At 55.0% G+C, this 17,344-nt stretch overlaps 9 protein-coding genes across 9 annotated transcripts; 4 read left to right on the top strand and 5 right to left on the bottom strand.

Annotated features, from left to right (window-relative positions):
* Nucleotides 1–289: 289 nt before the first annotated feature.
* HETIRDRAFT_388095 (uncharacterized protein) lies at nucleotides 290–1,137 on the bottom strand (the record flags this gene model as incomplete). The annotated part of the gene is made up of 1 exon (XM_009551719.1): nucleotides 290–1,137. One exon carries the CDS (start codon nucleotides 1,135–1,137, stop codon nucleotides 367–369), a length of 771 nt encoding a protein of 256 aa, XP_009550014.1. The 3' UTR covers nucleotides 290–366.
* Nucleotides 1,138–1,491: 354 nt separating this feature from the next.
* Nucleotides 1,492–2,052, top strand: HETIRDRAFT_454075 (uncharacterized protein; the record flags this gene model as incomplete). Its single annotated transcript, XM_009551718.1, has 2 exons — nucleotides 1,492–1,666; nucleotides 1,904–2,052. 2 exons carry the CDS (start codon nucleotides 1,492–1,494, stop codon nucleotides 2,050–2,052), a joined length of 324 nt encoding a protein of 107 aa, XP_009550013.1.
* Nucleotides 2,053–2,294: 242 nt separating this feature from the next.
* On the bottom strand, nucleotides 2,295–4,567 carry HETIRDRAFT_460335 (uncharacterized protein; the record flags this gene model as incomplete). The annotated part of the gene is made up of 10 exons (XM_009552156.1): nucleotides 2,295–2,426; nucleotides 2,556–2,801; nucleotides 2,895–2,985; nucleotides 3,054–3,131; nucleotides 3,218–3,361; nucleotides 3,441–3,584; nucleotides 3,677–3,872; nucleotides 3,939–3,998; nucleotides 4,064–4,108; nucleotides 4,175–4,567. The coding sequence occupies 10 exons, from the start codon at nucleotides 4,565–4,567 to the stop codon at nucleotides 2,354–2,356; spliced, it is 1,470 nt and encodes a 489-aa protein (XP_009550451.1). The 3' UTR covers nucleotides 2,295–2,353.
* A 697-nt stretch (nucleotides 4,568–5,264) lies between these two features.
* HETIRDRAFT_460334 (uncharacterized protein) lies at nucleotides 5,265–7,240 on the bottom strand (the record flags this gene model as incomplete). The annotated part of the gene is made up of 11 exons (XM_009552155.1): nucleotides 5,265–5,514; nucleotides 5,583–5,629; nucleotides 5,682–5,725; nucleotides 5,785–5,862; nucleotides 5,922–6,065; nucleotides 6,148–6,291; nucleotides 6,378–6,456; nucleotides 6,528–6,644; nucleotides 6,704–6,763; nucleotides 6,826–6,870; nucleotides 6,926–7,240. The coding sequence occupies 11 exons, from the start codon at nucleotides 7,238–7,240 to the stop codon at nucleotides 5,265–5,267; spliced, it is 1,323 nt and encodes a 440-aa protein (XP_009550450.1).
* A 193-nt stretch (nucleotides 7,241–7,433) lies between these two features.
* On the top strand, nucleotides 7,434–8,364 carry HETIRDRAFT_388089 (uncharacterized protein; the record flags this gene model as incomplete). Its single annotated transcript, XM_009551717.1, has 4 exons — nucleotides 7,434–7,443; nucleotides 7,506–7,895; nucleotides 7,965–8,241; nucleotides 8,300–8,364. Coding segments are annotated over 4 exons (742 nt in total), but the record flags the coding sequence as incomplete, so codon positions are not given.
* Nucleotides 8,365–9,208: 844 nt separating this feature from the next.
* Nucleotides 9,209–10,145, top strand: HETIRDRAFT_441477 (uncharacterized protein). The gene has a single exon (XM_009551716.1). It carries the CDS (start codon nucleotides 9,217–9,219, stop codon nucleotides 9,928–9,930), a length of 714 nt encoding a protein of 237 aa, XP_009550011.1. The 5' UTR covers nucleotides 9,209–9,216; the 3' UTR covers nucleotides 9,931–10,145.
* Nucleotides 10,130–13,815, bottom strand: HETIRDRAFT_388085 (uncharacterized protein). Its single transcript, XM_009551715.1, has 13 exons — nucleotides 13,757–13,815; nucleotides 13,674–13,705; nucleotides 12,822–13,614; nucleotides 12,433–12,766; nucleotides 12,174–12,377; nucleotides 12,013–12,117; nucleotides 11,836–11,959; nucleotides 11,454–11,780; nucleotides 11,099–11,394; nucleotides 10,898–11,035; nucleotides 10,646–10,840; nucleotides 10,368–10,586; nucleotides 10,130–10,303 (listed from the first exon to the last, which is right to left on the bottom strand). The coding sequence occupies exons 1-13, from the start codon at nucleotides 13,801–13,803 to the stop codon at nucleotides 10,280–10,282; spliced, it is 2,838 nt and encodes a 945-aa protein (XP_009550010.1). The 5' UTR covers nucleotides 13,804–13,815; the 3' UTR covers nucleotides 10,130–10,279.
* A 420-nt stretch (nucleotides 13,816–14,235) lies between these two features.
* Nucleotides 14,236–15,096, bottom strand: HETIRDRAFT_325322 (uncharacterized protein; the record flags this gene model as incomplete). The annotated part of the gene is made up of 5 exons (XM_009551714.1): nucleotides 14,236–14,415; nucleotides 14,477–14,664; nucleotides 14,722–14,782; nucleotides 14,839–14,947; nucleotides 15,005–15,096. 5 exons carry the CDS (start codon nucleotides 15,094–15,096, stop codon nucleotides 14,236–14,238), a joined length of 630 nt encoding a protein of 209 aa, XP_009550009.1.
* A 473-nt stretch (nucleotides 15,097–15,569) lies between these two features.
* HETIRDRAFT_55775 (uncharacterized protein) lies at nucleotides 15,570–16,253 on the top strand (the record flags this gene model as incomplete). The annotated part of the gene is made up of 1 exon (XM_009551358.1): nucleotides 15,570–16,253. One exon carries the CDS (start codon nucleotides 15,570–15,572, stop codon nucleotides 16,251–16,253), a length of 684 nt encoding a protein of 227 aa, XP_009549653.1.
* Between the last annotated feature and the right edge of the window lie 1,091 nt (nucleotides 16,254–17,344).

Here is a 17,344-nt window from a genome sequence, read left to right as displayed (position 1 = left end):
CGAGTCACCGTACGGTTTTTGTCTCCGACTTGTATGGCGCCCCCAGAGCTGACTATGCTCTCGCGGGACTTAGTGAAGTGAAACAAACTGTAGAACTAAGCCCGCGTCAAGAATTGGTGGATTACCACGTCCCTATCAAAAGACTGGCAGGTGTGTGGTCTCTCTTCCTGCATGGATCAATTGACGAGAACGACTCGATCGCACAGCGCCTCGTGTGCATTTTCCACGCGTCCGTAAAGAGACCGACCCCCGGCTGCCCGACCTCCCCAACGAGATGCGGCCGCAGATCTTCGGGTGGGCGCCGTCCGTCCCAGGCATCCTGGACCCAGATTTCCACGACCCGTTCGAGACAGGATTGCCCGTGTATCAGCTCTGTGGCTCTTTCGCAGACGAGCAAGGCGTGGGATCCGCCGGTCTCTGGTCACGAAAGTGAGCCTCGTCCGTGTGTGCGGACGATGGCGCGCTCTCGCCGCGCCGCTCCTGCACCGAGCCGTCGTGGTCTCGAATGGGAACATGGGCGCCCTGCAGCGTGCTTTGAAGCACGCGGCGCAAGGTGCGGGCGATTTCTTGCTGGGCTCCCTGGTGCGCCGCGTGGACATAGTCTCCGCCGATGAGCACAGGATGCCCATGCTCGGCGAGGTATTTGGCTATCTCTCGCATATCCGCATCATCATTGCCACCTCGCGGATACGCCGTGCCACGATGCCCGAGAGCATCTTCGAGAGCATCGGTCCAAACTGCAGTCTGACGCTGCAAAAGCTGATCGCGGACGTGAAGCATCCGTCGTGGAGGGCCTTCCTCGGACGGCTGCCGAACCTGCGCACCCTGCTGCGCGTGCAGCGGGGGTTCTGCCCGCACGACCTGCCGCTTCTCCCGGACCTGCGTTTTACGGCTCTGGACAGCTGGCACGCCGAGTGCTCCCCCGACTGCGACAGAAACGCGGCGATCCCGCTTCCGGATCTCGAGCACGTTCTCCTCCGGTGGCACGAGGACTCGCCGCAGCGCCGCGCGTGCATCTCGGGGTTCCTGTCCAAGCGCGCGCCTGGCACTCACGACCGTGCATCTGGAGACGCTGGTCGACGTCTCTGAGCCGGTGTTCCGGGCGCTTGCGGAGAAATGTCCGCGCCTTGCGCACATCGTCTTTTACTATCTTCCGCACGAGACTTGGTCCGAGAGACGTACCGTATATCTCGAAGACGAAGGTTTATCTATTGCTGATGGTAACGAATTGGTATACTATTCGAATGGGGTTGACGATGACGAGGAGGAATACGAGGAGGGGACCAGGAGGACCACGATGATGACCATGGGAATGGGCATAGGCATGGGCATATGCACGGGCATGTGCACATACACGAGCATGAGCATAACGATCCTGGTGAAAATTGAGAGATCGAAGGCGACCTAGACACGCCTGCCATCGTCCCAAAGTACAGAAACGGATATTTTCCTCTCATCACGCATCTGGGCGACCCCCATTCCGCTTCCGCCATGTTCGTCTGGTTGGCGGCGCATAGGCCCCCTTCTTTGCAGGTCGTGCGATTCCTAAGTCGGAAGGTGGTAGAGGACTTGCGCGGGCGATTTACGCGGGCATTGGCGCGCGGGCTGGAGATGCTCCCCGGTGTGCGGGTAGAGGATCGCGAAGGAAACGATATGCGAGCCTATGGTACAGGTCCGGCTATGTGACGTAGTGAGGAAGGACAGCAGGTGTAAATGAAGTCGACTCACCTCGAACTTTCACTTTCGGAGGCAATATCAACCCCATACGGGAGATCGTTAGCTCTATCAGTCAGTCTGCGTGATTACACTCGTAGAACCATACTGCTGGATCTTGTCTTCGAGATTTCACATTGAAGCTTTCTATCACTTGTATTCGCATCCGTCTTCAAACTACCAACTACAGGCTGGCTACGTGGGACGACGTCCGAGATCGTCCTCTCCTCGCGCTCGATTAACGATGACCAGAGCCGGTGCCCACGCCATCGTGAAGCTGCGATGGCTGTTCAAGGCTTTGAGCGGCAGCTGAGAGGGGTGAAAACATCAACAAGCTAGCGCTAAAGGCTGAGATGCTGGGTCGCAACATTGACGCTTCTCCGGACAAATATGCAGACCTCTAATTTGTTGATCGATGTCTCACCGAGGCCCTTCGTTTCGAAATATGATGGCGCAGCTGAACATACTCATTACCTTATAACATCGATGCGGAGCTCCAAGAAATTTAGCCCGGCTATCAGCTTCTGGCCAGGTCAGGTCAGCATGTACCGCTGTCGGTAGCCTTGGACGTTGTTGCAGCTCGTGAATAAGTCCTATATTACTTGGTGCATAGCGAGACGTGGTACCAGCACAAGATCAGTCAGTCCGCACGCTGGTGGCCTTTTGGCACTAGCGCCCACAACACGAACAGCAGTGCCATCATCGACACCAACCTATCCGTAACAAACAAATAGATAGAGAGACATCAGCACAGAACCAATGGCCGCGCAGCGTCAAAGCAGCAGCAGCAGCAGCAGCCGTGCGGCCAGAAAGGAGGAGAGGCGGGAGGGGGGACCACTCACAGCGGCTGCAAACTCTGTATCCCAGCCTTGTTCGCGATCGCGCCGGTCATGAATGGCAGGATCGCAGAGCCCGTCTGGCCAAAGCCCGCGATCCACCCGATCGAGCCGGTCAGAAGCCATCGCGGGAGGATGCGCCCCGCCTCGTTCATCACGATGGGGTAGATCGGGCCCAGGAGGACGCCGACGAGCGAGACAGCGACAGCGCCCCCGATGAGGGACGGCACGAACCAGACGACGAGCTCAAGGCTGTTCGGGACGCGAGACCGCCGATGTTACAAGATGAATGAAAATGAACGCGTGAGCGTGCGTGCTTGCACGGGTGAAAATGCGGATACGAACGCGATGGCAAGGAGGACGTAGATGAAGATCACGCGCCGCTCGCCGACCTTCTCGTTCACCCAGAGAAGTGCCACGCGCCCGAGCGTGAGTCCTGTGCGGCGATGCCGCGTCCCAAGTCAGCGCTTCAAAAACGCAGCACTCTCACGAGTGAATCCTTACCGCCAAAAAAGCCAGCTGAGATGTATCCGGACGAGGCACCGCCCTGGCGCACTTGCATGATAAAAGTGACGATCCACCCTGTACCATGCCACGCGCCGCCGTTCAACGTTCACATCAGATCAGCATGAAGTGGTCGGCGGGTCAGTGATGGGTGCGCGACGCACCTCCAATGGTGACCTCCACGCCGACATACACAAGGATGAAAAATGCGAGCAGGTGCACCGCTTTCAACCCAAAGATCTGCCTGTACTTGCTGTCCTCGCTCGCCCCCGTTTCACCGGCAGCTTGGCCAATCTGCGCTAGACATTCTACGCACATCCCGTGATTTTCAATTTCACGTGAGACGGTCGAGTGCCACAGCGCGCCAAGGCAAATGGCACTGCTTACCATCTTGGGTTTTAAACCTGAACACGGTCGCGAGGATGGCCGTGTTCGATAGGGCGATGCCGAGGGAGACCAAGTAGTGGAACGACCAGTGCCGCAACTGCGCAAACTGCGTCGCGACGAGTGGGGACGCCAAGGCTCCCGCACCTGCAAGCGCATGTCACAGGCAAAATGACGACATGAGCGCTCTCGGAGAAACTTCGGAAGCAGATGTTCCCGCCGGAACCGCGTGTATTTACCGTATACTGCGTGCAGGATGCCCATCTTGGCCGCGGCGTTCTCCTTGTAGCTCGCGACGAAGCCGTTGGCCTGTGCATCCTGCAGCGCAAGCCCAAACCCGTTGATGGCATACGTGATAGCGAACACGGGGAAAGGCGGGCCTGGGGCTTGAATGCAGTACGCGATGGTTTGGGCTATGGATCCAAGCACGATGACCTAGTGAGAATGTAATCGAATCATGTCGTGTTACGACGGAGTGCACGGCGTTGAGGAAGAACGTACTTTGCCAAAGCCGACTTTATCGGTGAGGAGGATGTTCGAGACGGATCCGATAACGAAGCCCTATGGAGGGTGCGTTTGTTAAGGACACCAACAAGAGGGGGGGGGGGGGGGGGGGGGGCACGCACGATGCAGTTCGCGACAAAGATAAGAGAGACGATCGTATAGTTGACCTGTTGTCGTTATCGCGACTTAGCCCTGTACATCATTGGGAAGAGAGGAAAGCAAACGTTGCGTACATTGTAAACCGAACGAAATCTGGGCAGCAGCGGCCCAGTTGATCCGTCGTTCCACCCTGCAAGGAACAGCGTCCAACAAAGCGCCGCAAACTGGACATACGCTATCGTCCGCACGCCCTTCGCGTTAGGCGAAGGTAACCCCGAGCCCTGGTCCTCCGACGCAGGTCCCTCTACGACCCGGACATCTGCAGAACCCGACGGTGGGTTCGCGGCCCGATTAGACAGCTCGATGTCCTCATCCTTTCCACGGACGCTGTGAAGCGATATCTTCGAGGAGGAAGGGTGATACAGATGCAGGGTGGAGAGTGCAGACTCCGTAACGTTGCTGGGATTTGCCCCCTTGACTTCCACAGAAAGTCTCGCGGGTGCGGTGGGTTTTACGGCGCTGCTCATGATGAAAGACGAGGGGCAAGAAGGAAATCAGAATATATCATAACTTTTTAAGCTGACTCGACGGTTTGGTGAACACGTATGAACACGTCCGAGAGCTTGGTATGCCGTATATGCGCACTTGCCGTGGATAACGATGAATTTCAAATAATCCAGGTCACGCTCGTGAGGTCGCCCCATCCACTTCACAATGTCTTAAGTAAAACCCGGAAAAGGACACAATCAGATGGGGGGAGGGTGCACACGACTCTACACAATGTTCAAGCCATTGCCGCGCTCGAGCACACGCGTTTGTCACGAGGATTTGTGCCGTAAAGCAGCTTGTAGATCGGACAATCATAACGACTCATGGATGGCACATTCGAGCCTTGGTCTCCGGGCCAAGCATACTGCCAATGATGAAACCTAAGACTATCGGGTCTCCGGTGATGGCAGCAGAGTGGAGATTCACCGAGCAACTCACGCATATTAGATGGTCATGGGTAAATCATGAATTACCCGAGTCATTCGAATATTCCCATCAAGTCATTCTGTTCGTAGGTGTCTTCTCGGAACTAGCGCCCACAAGACAAATAGCAGACCCATCATCGACACCAACCTGCCCCGTCGTAGAAAAAATCAGTACGGAACAATAGAATCTTTGGATATGAGAAATAGAATCTTTGGATATGAGAGTATGTGCAGCCAGCCACTCGAGCACTCACAGCGGCTGTAAACTCTGGATCCCAGCCTTGTTCGCGATCGCGCCTGTCATGAACGGCAAGATCGCAGAGCCGGCCTGTCCGAAACCCGCAATCCACCCGATCGAGCCTGTTAAGAGCCAGGGAGGGAGCATGCGCCCGGATTCGTTCATCACGATGGGATAGATTGGCCCCAAGAGGACACCGATGAGCGAGATTGCGACGGCGTCGCCGACAAGGGAGGGTATGAGCCAGATGACTAGCTCGAGGCTGTAGAGAAGACATAGAAGTGTGAGCGTGCTCATGGGATTGATCAAAGAAATAAAAGGGAGACACACGCGATCGAGAGCAAGATGTAGATAAATATGATGCGCCGTTCGCCAACCTGGAAAACGGCTGAATCAAGATATTGTTGTGAATGGGTCGTGATTCAGTACTTTCTTGTTCACCCAAATAAGAGCGACGCGTCCAAACATCAGTCCTGTTGATTGATCACAATGAGCGTCGTTGCCGATGAGACGCCTTGTTTGCAAGCCATACCGCCAAAAAAGCCAGACGAGATATAACCGGACGACGTTCCCCCCTCTCGAGCTTTGATGATGAAAGTGACGATCCATCCTGCCATACCGGTGCCATATGAGCTTGAATATGATCTAAGTACTGAACGGACTACGCACCTCCGATGGTGACCTCCACGCCGACATACACGAGGATGAAAAATGCAAGCAGATGCACAGCTTTGAGCTTGAAAATCTGGCTATACGCGCTGTCCTCACTAGTCCCGGTTTCGCCCGTGGCCTGTCCAACTTGAGCCAGGCATTCTACATGCACCGACGGGAGTTATTGACGATGCGTGCGGTTCGAGGCGAGCGGCCAATAATGCGAGAAGAAGTCACGGCTCACCGTCCTGTGTTTTGAACCGAAATACGCTGACGAGAAGAATCGTATTGAGGAAGGCGACGCCGATAGAGGTCAGGTACATGTACGACCAGTGTTCCACGTGTGCGAAATGGTTTGCTACAAACGGAGACACCAGAGCCCCAAACCCTAACGCGAGCAGATACCACATGTTGTTTCAGCATTCTCGCAGAAATTCTCTACGGCAAGGAATGATCCTCGAGCCATATAATCACCATAAGTTGCCTGCAGGATGCCCATTTTGACCTCAGCGTTGTCTTTGTAGCTCACGACGAAGCCGTTAGCTTGCGCATCCTGTCGGCGTGAGTGGGAGAAAAAATGAATTGAGACACTGAGTTGCATTCAACGGTCGGAAAGAAAATCACCTGCAGTGAGAGTCCGAACCCGTTGATGGTGTAGGCAATGACGAAACCTGGGAAAGGAGGTGCCGGAGCTTGGATACAGTATCCGACGAGTTGAGCTACAGATCCCAGCACGATGACCTAGTGCGCAACATCGGGCAGTGAATTCTTCAATGTAATGATGTTGGCGAGGTCCGTACTTTACCAAAACCAAGCCTTTCCGTTAGAAATATATTTGAGACAGACCCGATGATGAAGCCCTATGCAGGGGCGCAAGGATGAGGCTATGATCGATGGTCACCGAAACGATGAAATCACACACGATACAGTTCGATATGAAGATAAGGGAGACGACCGTATAGTTGACCTATGTCGAGAGCGCCGTCAGGGATGGAACTATAGTGTGTTCAGCACATGCGTACGTGGTAAAAGGACTGGAACCTTGGTAGCAGCGGCCCCGTCGGGCCGTCATTCCACCCTAGGAGAAACACCGAAAAGCAGAGGGCCACTAACTGTATGTTGGCTCTGAGCCTGACGCCCTTCGAGGCAGGCAAAGATACGCTTTTGTCCTCTACATCAGAGGCATCAATGGCAGGGATGTTAGCAGTCAATGTCATTGAGGAGACTGGGTTCAAGGCCTTCTCAGAAAGGTCGATATCATCGATATTTTTGCCGTTGACAGTTCCAAGAGAGCGTTTGGAAGATAAAGGAGCGACAGAGTCGCCGTCCTTGCTCATGGTGGAAAGCCAAGTACGAAAAGCAAAACCTATAACATAGCGCTCTTTTAAAGTCGATGTGTGAAGTGCGGATGATCTTGCCGCGGCTGGGAAAGGAAGGCAAGCGAGTGTGGCACGTGAGCTGTTTCTCCTGTCCGCGTTGTTGGTCGCGTTCTGCTCGAACAAAAGCCTCCAGCTTTCTTCCATTCCCCGTCATGGACGTTGTGCGTACGCATTTCTTCGTTCAATCAGCTATTTTATCTAACAACTCTCAATATACTTTCAGACCCCCATACCAGAATCCGAGGACCTTACACAGCTCTTTGACCTTTCGCCAGAGGGATTTCCATGGAATGACCGTCGCGTTGAGGACATCAAAAACCGAAGAGCAGATATGTCAGATCTTCTCATCTTTGACATCCTTCTGTTATCGGGAGAGATGCGCCAGCCAAGCGCGCTCTGGCCACCCACGGACGTTGCATCCCTACAGCGTCTCTTGGCCGCCATCGAGCAATCGAAGTATGACGGACTGAAGAAGGACTGTTTGATATACTTCTTGCTCAAGTGGCATCAGGACGATAGGGCGGCGTCGTTCAAAGAGACGCGATGCATACCGCCGCAGTTTTCCGCGCTCTCGGACGCGTTTTGGCATCTGGACACAGGCATCAATGTTGAGGTGCGTCCGACTTCCCCTTCATGCTCCTCACATGCTCTCTCATGCGTTTTCGGACCCTGTGCACTATAGTATGCGATCTCACTACTTGCTGATGTCCGTCTCAATCGCGACTACACCTCCAAAATTCTCAAAGCCATCTCTTTCGACGAAGACTCTGCGCGTCTTATAGTAAAATATATACGAACCGTGAAGCCTCTCCTCACTGAGCCAGACGACCTCGACATATATGTTGTGGCACTGGCGCAAAATAGTATCATGGAGGCGTGGCACTTTCAGCGGACATTCCCCGAGAGCAACGGGACGCGGACACGTTTGATCCGCAAGATCCTGAGTTGGGCGCTCTCTCGTATGTCTTTTGAATCTTCAATTGTTTCTATCTGCCTCACTCCCACTACCACTTCTAGCAACACCCAAAGAGGAACCTCTCGTTCACCTCCTGGCGTTCCCCTTCTCCCTCTTCGAGCAGTCCCTCTTACACGCTTACGCTCTCGATCCCCCTTCTGAAGTCCCCTCAGCCTCCATCCCTGCTCTTCAACAGCTCGCATGCGTGCGCCTCATCCACTCCGGCCACTACGCCAAAGCTATCAAACTTGACCGCGAATTTGGCAGCGGGACGCGCGCGTCTGCCAAAGCTGCAGCAGAGCGCAGAAAGATCATGGATGAACTCTTGGCAGTGATGCCTTCCGTCGAGCGCCAGCAAATCGAGGAGGAGCTGGCTGCGCAGGGGCACAACAAGGCTAAAATCACTAGGCTCACACATGCTACCATCGCTCCAGAAAAGTCCAAAATGAACGGAGTAGGCGTGAATCTTAGCATGTCCTGGGAGGAAGTTTCCACACCGAATGCGCAACCCGCTTCTGCCGCGTCTGGCTCGAAGCCATTCACGCTTGGTCGGCCAGCGGCTGGCGCCCCACGATTCCATGCTCCGAACGGGCCACGCAGGAGCCTCAACGGTGCATCACCCGACCGTTTTGCCGTTTCGGGCCGCAATCTATTCGCTCCACCCTCTCCCGGCAACACTTCTGCCCCGTCGAGCAGTCATATCCAACTCCCCATACTTCCCGTATCTAGCAAACCCCAACCGAATGCCGGAGTTCGGTTCACGTCGAATGGCTCTGCCCCCTCTAACGGTGTGGCCGTGCCCCCCTTATTCCGCTCCAAGCTTCCTGCGAACCAGGCGCCTAACGCGTTTTACAACCCACCCTTGCCGCCCAAACCCAAACCCACTCATCCGACGTTCCAGTTTGCCACCGAAGAGGACGACGCGATGCGCGTGGACGCGCCCACTCCCACAGCATACAACTCACACGATGACGCGAGCATGAACACCGACGACACTGGCGACGTCGACCTCGCGCTCGACATCACCGGCACCGGCACCGGGCCCGACGCGGACGACACCGACGCTGAGCCCTCCGCCGTGCGCGGCGAGTTCTCGCAGTCGGTCTTCGCCGCGGGTCCCAGCGCTCAACACAGCAGGAACCAACAACCGTCTTTCGAGCGCCTCCCACCCGGCGCATTCCACGACAGCGACCACGATGACTACGCCGACAACGAACCCGTGTCCGTGCGTCAGACTCGGGTCAGGACTCCGTCGCCACCGCCGCCTGCGAAAACGCGGATACCAGTGCGCGTGCGCAAGACGCCAGGCAAACGCACCACTCGCGATCCCACGCTGAAGCGCAGCCTGCCCGGCGCATTCACGGCTATGGGGGATGACGAGGACGATCGCCTCGGTCAGCGACACGGGCACGACAACGACAACGACAATGATGGCGAGGACGACGAGATCGCCCCGCTGCCCAAGCGACCCCTGCGCCGCAGCCGCGCGACGCGTCCGAGCACGAGCTCGGTAGACGGAGAGGACGACGCGGAGGTCCGGCCCGTCCGGCGAAGCTCACGGCTGAGTGTTGCATCCAGCTCGCCCGAGCCCATGTCGCCGCAGAAACTAAGTACCGGGACGGGCGGCAGGACAAGGAAGGCGGCTTCGACTACGGCGACGCCGGGCAAGACGAGAAGTTCGAGGCGGCGTTGACTGACTATGTATGCTCAGATTCTTGGATTATACCTACGTATTGATGCAAACTAGCCCTAGCTTGTATGTATGTTGTCCAGTTTCCTTCGCGATCTGCTGCTAGTTTTCATACACGCAGACCCTATTTGGAGCCGCTTTTTTCACCCCCGCCAACTGTGTAGTCACCTTGATGGAAGCTCTCGCATTTGGCTCTCTACGTGTAGACCCACCAAGAGAAAATTTGTTTCATCATCTAGAAGGATAGTAAACGTATATGTATCGTTTCCGAACGCACAAAAGAACACAAACGAACAACAAGGAAACAAAAACGAAACATATACAGCCAATCCTTTAGTCCACATCGTTCGAATTAATAGCTCCCTGAGCCGTTGACCTGGACAGCACATGCCCAAATCAGATACCCGTTCACAAAGCGAAACAGAAGGACACGCGCTTACCTTGTCTTTCAGTTGGCCGATAAACTGCTGATAGCTAGGCAACACGTCTGCCCGGTCTTGGATGAGCGCACTAAGCGCCCAGAGACGGAGCGGAGGCTCGCCATCCTCCTTGACAACATACAGATGGGGATGATAAACACCCCGGCGCATCTCGCGCGTCTTTTGGATCACTGCATTCACGCGCTGCGAGAAGGGATTATCTAGCAGTGGAAGGGTTATCTGTGAATTGGCAAGCGTCAGACATACTCCATCGACCGTAGTGAATCATAGGGTTTTACCTTGCCGCCACGCAGCACTTCATAGCTTGGTAGATTGAAGACGTCGGCGATGAGCTGTGGCACAGCATCACGTCCCACCCAGAGGAAGATGGTTTGTCCATCTTCGATCAGGAATAATCCGTGTCTCTCCAGCCTCTCGGAGGTAAGAGGGAGTGGCGGTGGTAGAATCACGCCATTTTCACCCACTGTTCCAGCCTTGTTTTGGGGGGTGAATGTGAGCGCTCAAACCAGAATCATTAACAATTCGCTCACCTCCGGAGGCATGTTGTGCAAGGAGTAGAACATGGGGTGAATGTAGGGGATCAACAGTTCGGAAGGTAACGACGTCAGTAGCGCCTGGGAGTAAGCCCTCAAGTCTGGAGGGATCTGAGCGCTTTGCCGTACGCCCACCTATACGTTATTATTTAAGAATGAGTTCTGCTAGAGCTGCGCAGACAGTCAATGAAGGCTCACGTTCTTCAACAACCCGAGCACGAGCACCGGCAACATCTTCATGTTTTCACTGATGGCCAACTGTGCGCTCGCACCTGAACCGGCTGACGTCATGCTCGTCTTATACGACTGCAGGATCTCAACCAGCTTGGCAAACACGGCATCCCTGGCGTCTTCGAGCTTGTGCGTAATCGACCGCTCGACCGCCTTGTTCGCAAGCAGCGTGGCAATGGCCACTTGATCTGCAGATGCGTAAATTTCCGACAGATTCGAAGACGTCGGCAGAGCGAGCGTGAGGACGCGGATACGACGTTCGCCTATAGAAGAGGACATGTCAATGACAAGTATAGAAAATAATCTATCATTGTAACCATACCATAGCAAGTGGTGTGCAAGACAGCTGTCTGGAAGACCACGAAAGGAGCGGTGAGCGTCTCTTCCAGCTGGACTTCGATGGCGTACGACTGGTCTTGGGGTACAGCGGGCATCGCGAGCAAGTCGGTCGAGCGCACGAAGAAGTTTCCGTGGAAAGATGCCATGCGGAGACCGCGGGATGCGCGGACACGCATGACAGCTTCCAGCATAATGGGCATCGCGATCACCTCACCGAACTCGTGTGCGAACTTCACGGCGTCCTCTGAGCGTGCGGCGTTGAAAGCTGGGTAAAAGTATGTCTGGCCAGAAGTGTAGTGGGGGAGACAGGCTGATAAATGCTGTGAGTGGGAGCAGGGAGCAAGCCAGAAGTGTGAGTGTCGTACCCAATGTCGCCACGTCCTGGTACGCAGAGCTGAACAGGAACATATCAACCGAGACTTGCGCCCGAGAACACTCGATGGCGAAGGTCTTGTAGAAGGGAGACGCGGCTTGTAAGAGACCCGACTCCTGCATGGCCATTGAATACAATTCAGTACTTCGATTCAAACGAAAATACGGACCTTCGAAGTGCCCAGGATTTTGGGGTCTTCTCTATTTTTCAGCGCACCAGCTCCCAAGCTCGGTAAACTGGAAGACAGGACAACGATTTTGCCACCGATAGGGTTCTGGTATGAAATTATGTTTGGAATCCTAGTAGACCATAAGCCTAGTCGCAACGCACCATCAGCTTGAACCCAGCCTGCAAGGCTGGGCCTAAAGCGCTACCAATGACATGGTTATCCTGGAACATGTCGTTGAGCCTGCCAAGGAGCGCATCTAGCGAAGCCCTAGCCTCGGAGAGGTTCACGAGGATGTCAGTGGGCTTCGGCAAGAATACATCATCAATGTCAGAAACGACGAGCATGTTGGAGTCTGTCGTTCCGGCCTATATGCCATCTGTCAGGATGTATGACGGCGGGTTCGATCACAAGTACACGCACGGGCATCGAGAAGAAATACAAGGAGGTGTCGAAGGCGATAATGGCGACCTTTGTACGCGAGTCCTCGTTCGGCAAGCGATCCAAGTTCTCGAGGATTGTCCTGGTGGCAGTAGCGACCATACCGGTTTGCACGGCAGTATGACTGACGTCGATCAAGAACACGTAGACCGCGGGCTGCGGTGGGCGGACCATGTATTCGGTTGGCGCGACGAACTCGACTACAGAGTGGTTGAGCTCCGCGCGAGCCCAACGGTCCCCAGGCTGATTCCGTGCCTGGTCCCAATCAAACAGTTGAGGAACTTCATTGGACATCGAACACATGCAGCATCGCCAGCTGCCAGCGGCGCATTTTCAATGTACGGAGGCACTCGAAACCCTGCTGCACTCACCGATTGCCACCATCAATGAACTGAACATAAGGATTGATGTATGTTCTGCACCGTCTGCACCGTGCGATGACAGTGTCTGTTACGACCGGCACAGGCTCTTCCCCCTCCTTTAGCGACCTATACGGCGTGATCACTAGCCCCAGAGGAATTTTGCTCTTTCCAAGTAAGGATGCCGAGTTAGGAATCGCATTGAGCGTGCTACGCTGATACTGGTATGGCGCATTCGCAGTCGGAGAGGGCGATAGAGAGGCGCCAGGAGGGAGTCGGATTTCTGGCGGCGGACGGCTGAGTTCACGAGGATCGGGAGGGGACGTCAGCAGGTTCGCGGTGTAGATCTGGAAAGGCTTCTGTCCGCCAATGCCCATCTGCCCGAACTGGTCCGCTAACACACCAACGGGGGGTTGAACGGGTGCACCAGGTTGACCATACCCTACCGCAGGCTGCTGACCATATCCCGGAGCATTGATGTACTCTGGTTCAGCCGCCTGGCCGTAGTATCCTCCAGCGGGAGCTTGCTGCTGCTGTTGCTGCTGCTGGGTCGCGAACTGCTGTTCCGCGGCGAGCCCCGGAGTAAAGAGTTGCCCGCCCATGGGCTGCTGTCCTCCGACTCCAGCTCCGTACTGAGTGGGAGCAAGGGTATCGCCGGCGCCATAGTATACTTGAGTTTGACCCGCTGCATACTGGCGACGTTTGGCATGATGTTGCGCCAGTGGAGGGGACTTGGAGGGCGGAGGAGAAACGGTGGGTGATCCAGCAGATGGAGGTTCCCACTGGGCGCGCCCGGTGGCGGTTTCTGAGAGAGGATTCTATTTCGGCTTCACATGCAAAGAGTGGGGCAAGTCTAGTCCGTACCAATGAACACATATCTCTGGTTATTGGCGTCCCTGCAGAAAGAGTGTGAATTTCAACAGAGTTTCGACAAACGGAGAACCAACCATTCTGCGGCCCATCCAGGGGGTAGTTGCTGCGAAGGGTCGGCCATGAAAAGTACGAGGACAAGGAGGGTGACTGAGTTGTTTCGCGTTCCCAGCTCGAGTCCAAGTCCCGATGATGCGACACGTCGTCTTCCCACGCTTCTAACTATGCATTATGTAAAAGTTCACTGCAAACCCCGTATCTAGGGTTAGGAGTCGGGCATTCACTTCTACGGCTCGATCTCAAGCTTCGAGTGAAGAAAGGATCAAGAATACATCCGACAGAGTTGTCAATCGATCATGGTGCACGGTCATGATATACGGAGGCGCAACAATATTTTCTCGACTCGATTACCGAGCCTCGGGCCAGCTGAGGCCAGCGAGAGCTTGGAGCCAAGACTCACCAAGAATCTATTGAGATGAATGACAGAATACAATAGGATCGATACAGGGGTATGCAGGTCTTCTACCTGGTGTGTTCGACGTAGTGTAGCACTGTCCTACTTTGCGGTAGGTTGCGGTTGTGCGGCTCTCTCCGATACGCGATCGGTCAACGACGCGTCAGCCCCGGTTGCAGCTGGTATCACAAGCTTGCTCGTCCCCGACCTTCGTGAGGTTCGGAGTTCCCCCTTGAATCCAATGTAATATATCCTGGAGGCGTTTCCTCCCACCGAATCGCCCTGAAAGTTGTAAAAGGCGCACATCAACGATGTCGAACATCATAGAGAGTGCGTCACTTACAAAGAAGAGAGAAAGCGAATTGATGCTTGAGAATGCCGCAACACGCAGCGGATACTCGATGACGGTAGTCTCTCCCTCTAGCAGGCTGATATTCAATAACGGTTTGTTCTCTTCAGCCTCGGAGAAATCTATGATATTGGGGTGGTTCGCATATATGCGAAGTTGACGAGGAGCGACTTCGCCTCTCCCTTGAGAAATCGTGTTATTGCACGGTGAATTTAAGGTCATCGCAGAGTGCTGCATACCTAGCTTCAGGAATAACGATCGCACCCGAACATTCTCAGAGAAGGGTATATGCACGATCATCTATGAGCACGGCCGCCTGTTTGTAAACAGGCTCACAACGCGCAGGTATCTCTGACCTGGTCGTCCACATTCGAGTCTGCGAATGTCTCAGTGCTTTCGCGTTCACTCCAAGGTTTAATGAGGTCTTTCGCGGCCTCTGGAACTGTGAGATTCAGCCCGTGAACACTTCCTCACAGATACGGTCAGTCCGCCAAGGACAATGTAGTTAGATCGCAAGCTCACTTGTCTCTGTCGATGACCCCGAAGAGGTTCGCTGTCATGTCCCCCGATGTCGACAGGAAGTCTGGAATTCCATCGTTAGCATGATCCGACATGAAGAGGCGAATACGAAGAGACGAGGACGAGTCGTCGGCCAGGTTCGGTCAGCCGACGGATCCAAACACGGACAAATAGGGTTCCAATTTCGGATAATTCAAAGTAAATCTTGACACGGCTGCACTCAACCATGAACAGGCTGGCACGCCTCGTCGCCTCCTCCTCGCGCCATGCCCATCGTCCGCGCGCCCAGTTTACAGAGCCCTCGACGGCGCAGCTCGTTCTGTCAAAGCGCTTTAATTCTTCCGACGTGAAAACGCAGCAGCCCCCGCCCGACGAAGAACACGCCGCCGATGCTCTCACCTCCCCGTCAGGAAGGTTCCCTTCCGAATCACCATTCCCCGATTTAATGCGGCCAGAACCTCTTCTTGACCTGAAGCATACGCAAGAGTTTCCCCGGACTAAGCGGTTCAAGCACCGCTCAAAAGTCGTCGTCCGGAACGACCCGTCCATGTTCCTCGCCGACCGAGAAATGTTCCCGGAGAACTACGAGGAACCGATAGAGGACGTCACGAAGGAGGAGGGCGAAGAGTCAGAGTTCTCGGCCAAGGAGGACGACGAGTACTCGCCATACGCCCACCTGCCGCTCACCCCAAAAGAGCTCTCCGCCCTGCACACATTCCCGCTCTTCACGCGGCGCATCACACAGCAGACGGGTAAGGGCAAAATCCACAGGATGTACTCCCTCGTTGTTGTCGGAAACGGGAACGGACTCGTCGGATATGGGGAGGGCAAGGACGACGAGGTCGCGCGCGCGATAGACAAGGCGTTCCTGCAGGCGGTCCGCACCATGGACTACGTCGACCGCTATGAAGACCGCACGATCTGGACGGACATGGAAAGCAAGCTGGGCGCGACGCGCGTCATCCTGCGGCCGCGTCCCGTCGGTTTCGGCCTGCACTGCAATCCCAACATTCACCAGGTCCTCAAGGCCGCAGGCATCAAGGATATCAGCGCGAAGGTGTGGGGGAGCCGCAATCCGCTGAATGTCATCAAGCTGCTGTTCAGAATGCTGCATCCCGGGAATGCGCCATTATCAATGGGAAACGGGATTGGAGGCAGGGGCCGCAAGTTGGACAAGGGTTCAGGCGTGAGGGGAAAGCAAGAGATCGAGCGGGAACGAGGGAGGAAACTGGTCAGCCTTCGAACGTGGTGATATCGTAAATTACTTTATTTCCTCTGCTCAGCACTTGGCAGTTTGCCGTTCACGTTCAAAGTGTGATGATGAGCTGCCGGTCTCATCCTTAACAATTGCATACCCACGAAGGAAAAGAGACATGAGATGCGGTGAATGTGCAGTGTGAATACATGCCAATTTTTAGACCTGTTACATAGAGTACATGTACACCGAGCACGATAACATACGGGAAACTCTAGAGATGCCCTGTTGGTTGCATAGCAATATGAATATAGTCAATGTAGTCAATGCTAAACAAATGATGTGCAGGGGTGGGGGATTGTCCTTGTCAGAAGAAAATGTGGAGATGACGATGAAGTTTGATGATACAGCAGTGAGAACCAGCGAAAAAAAACTGAAGAGGATAAATAGCTTCAAAATGCTAGAAGATGAGATCCAGTCTCCTACGCCGTCCCGGCAACCGCGAAGAAGCGACCCGAGAATAGCCAGTCTCGAGCGGTCCGCAGCGGTCGTCGTCGGCGCCTCCGAGTGTGGTCCACAACTGTTCCGTCTTCCTTGTCTGTCCCTTCTTCGTGATCATGTCGAGGTCGAGGTAGCGGTGAAGGGTTCCGCTGGGGTAAGCTTGTGGTAGATTTCTGTGCGGATCGAAGGGGTGAAGGGTCCGGGCGAGGGAATGCGAGTTTGATGGGATTGAAGAAGCTGGAGGAACGAGGCTTCGATCGCTCGCGCAGAGTCGAAACTTGCGTAGGCGTAAAGTGTGACGCCGTCGTCGCCGGACTGGACACCAAGGAAACCATGGGATATGAGGCAGCGAGAGGGCCCTGCGGCTGCGAGGGAAGCACCGGTGACGAGCAGAAATCTCGCCAGCCTGTCTCCTCTGTCTGCGCATGGTTTTCCGTCGCTTGCTGAGTCGGGGCGTCAAGCTCGAGAGCATCGGATCGGGGAGGGACCTCGTACGAAGCCTGTGTCCAGCTCATCGAGTCGTGCACCTGCTCGTAGTCACCCATAGAGCTCATCCCAACGTCAATGGCTGAAGGGCAGGTGTCGGTATAAGACGGTTTCGACATGGAAACAAATATAGGGGATGAGCCGGGTCCGAGGCTTTCGAG

The sequence above is a fragment of the Heterobasidion irregulare genome (assembly GCF_000320585.1).
Source record: "Heterobasidion irregulare TC 32-1 unplaced genomic scaffold scaffold_09, whole genome shotgun sequence".
Classification (NCBI taxonomy): domain Eukaryota; kingdom Fungi; phylum Basidiomycota; class Agaricomycetes; order Russulales; family Bondarzewiaceae; genus Heterobasidion; species Heterobasidion irregulare.
The sequence above is the reverse complement of the archived record's forward strand: the minus strand, read 5'-3'. Positions and strand labels throughout refer to the sequence as shown.

What these genes read in the sequence shown, in the direction of transcription:
- HETIRDRAFT_388085 (XM_009551715.1), bottom strand. Translation starts at nt 13,803, where the DNA reads ATGGCCGACCCTTCGCAGCAACTACCCCCTGGATGGGCCGCAGAATG. An exon ending in CCTGGATGGGCCGCAGAATG is followed by an intron (nt 13,706 to 13,756) that starts GTTGGTTCTCCG and finishes CTCTTTCTGCAG; the next exon opens with GGACGCCAATAACCAGAGAT. An exon ending in TGTATTTCTTCTCGATGCCC is followed by an intron (nt 12,378 to 12,432) that starts GTGCGTGTACTT and finishes GATGGCATATAG; the next exon opens with GCCGGAACGACAGACTCCAA.
- HETIRDRAFT_441477 (XM_009551716.1), top strand. Translation starts at nt 9,217, where the DNA reads ATGAACACCGACGACACTGGCGACGTCGACCTCGCGCTCGACATCACC.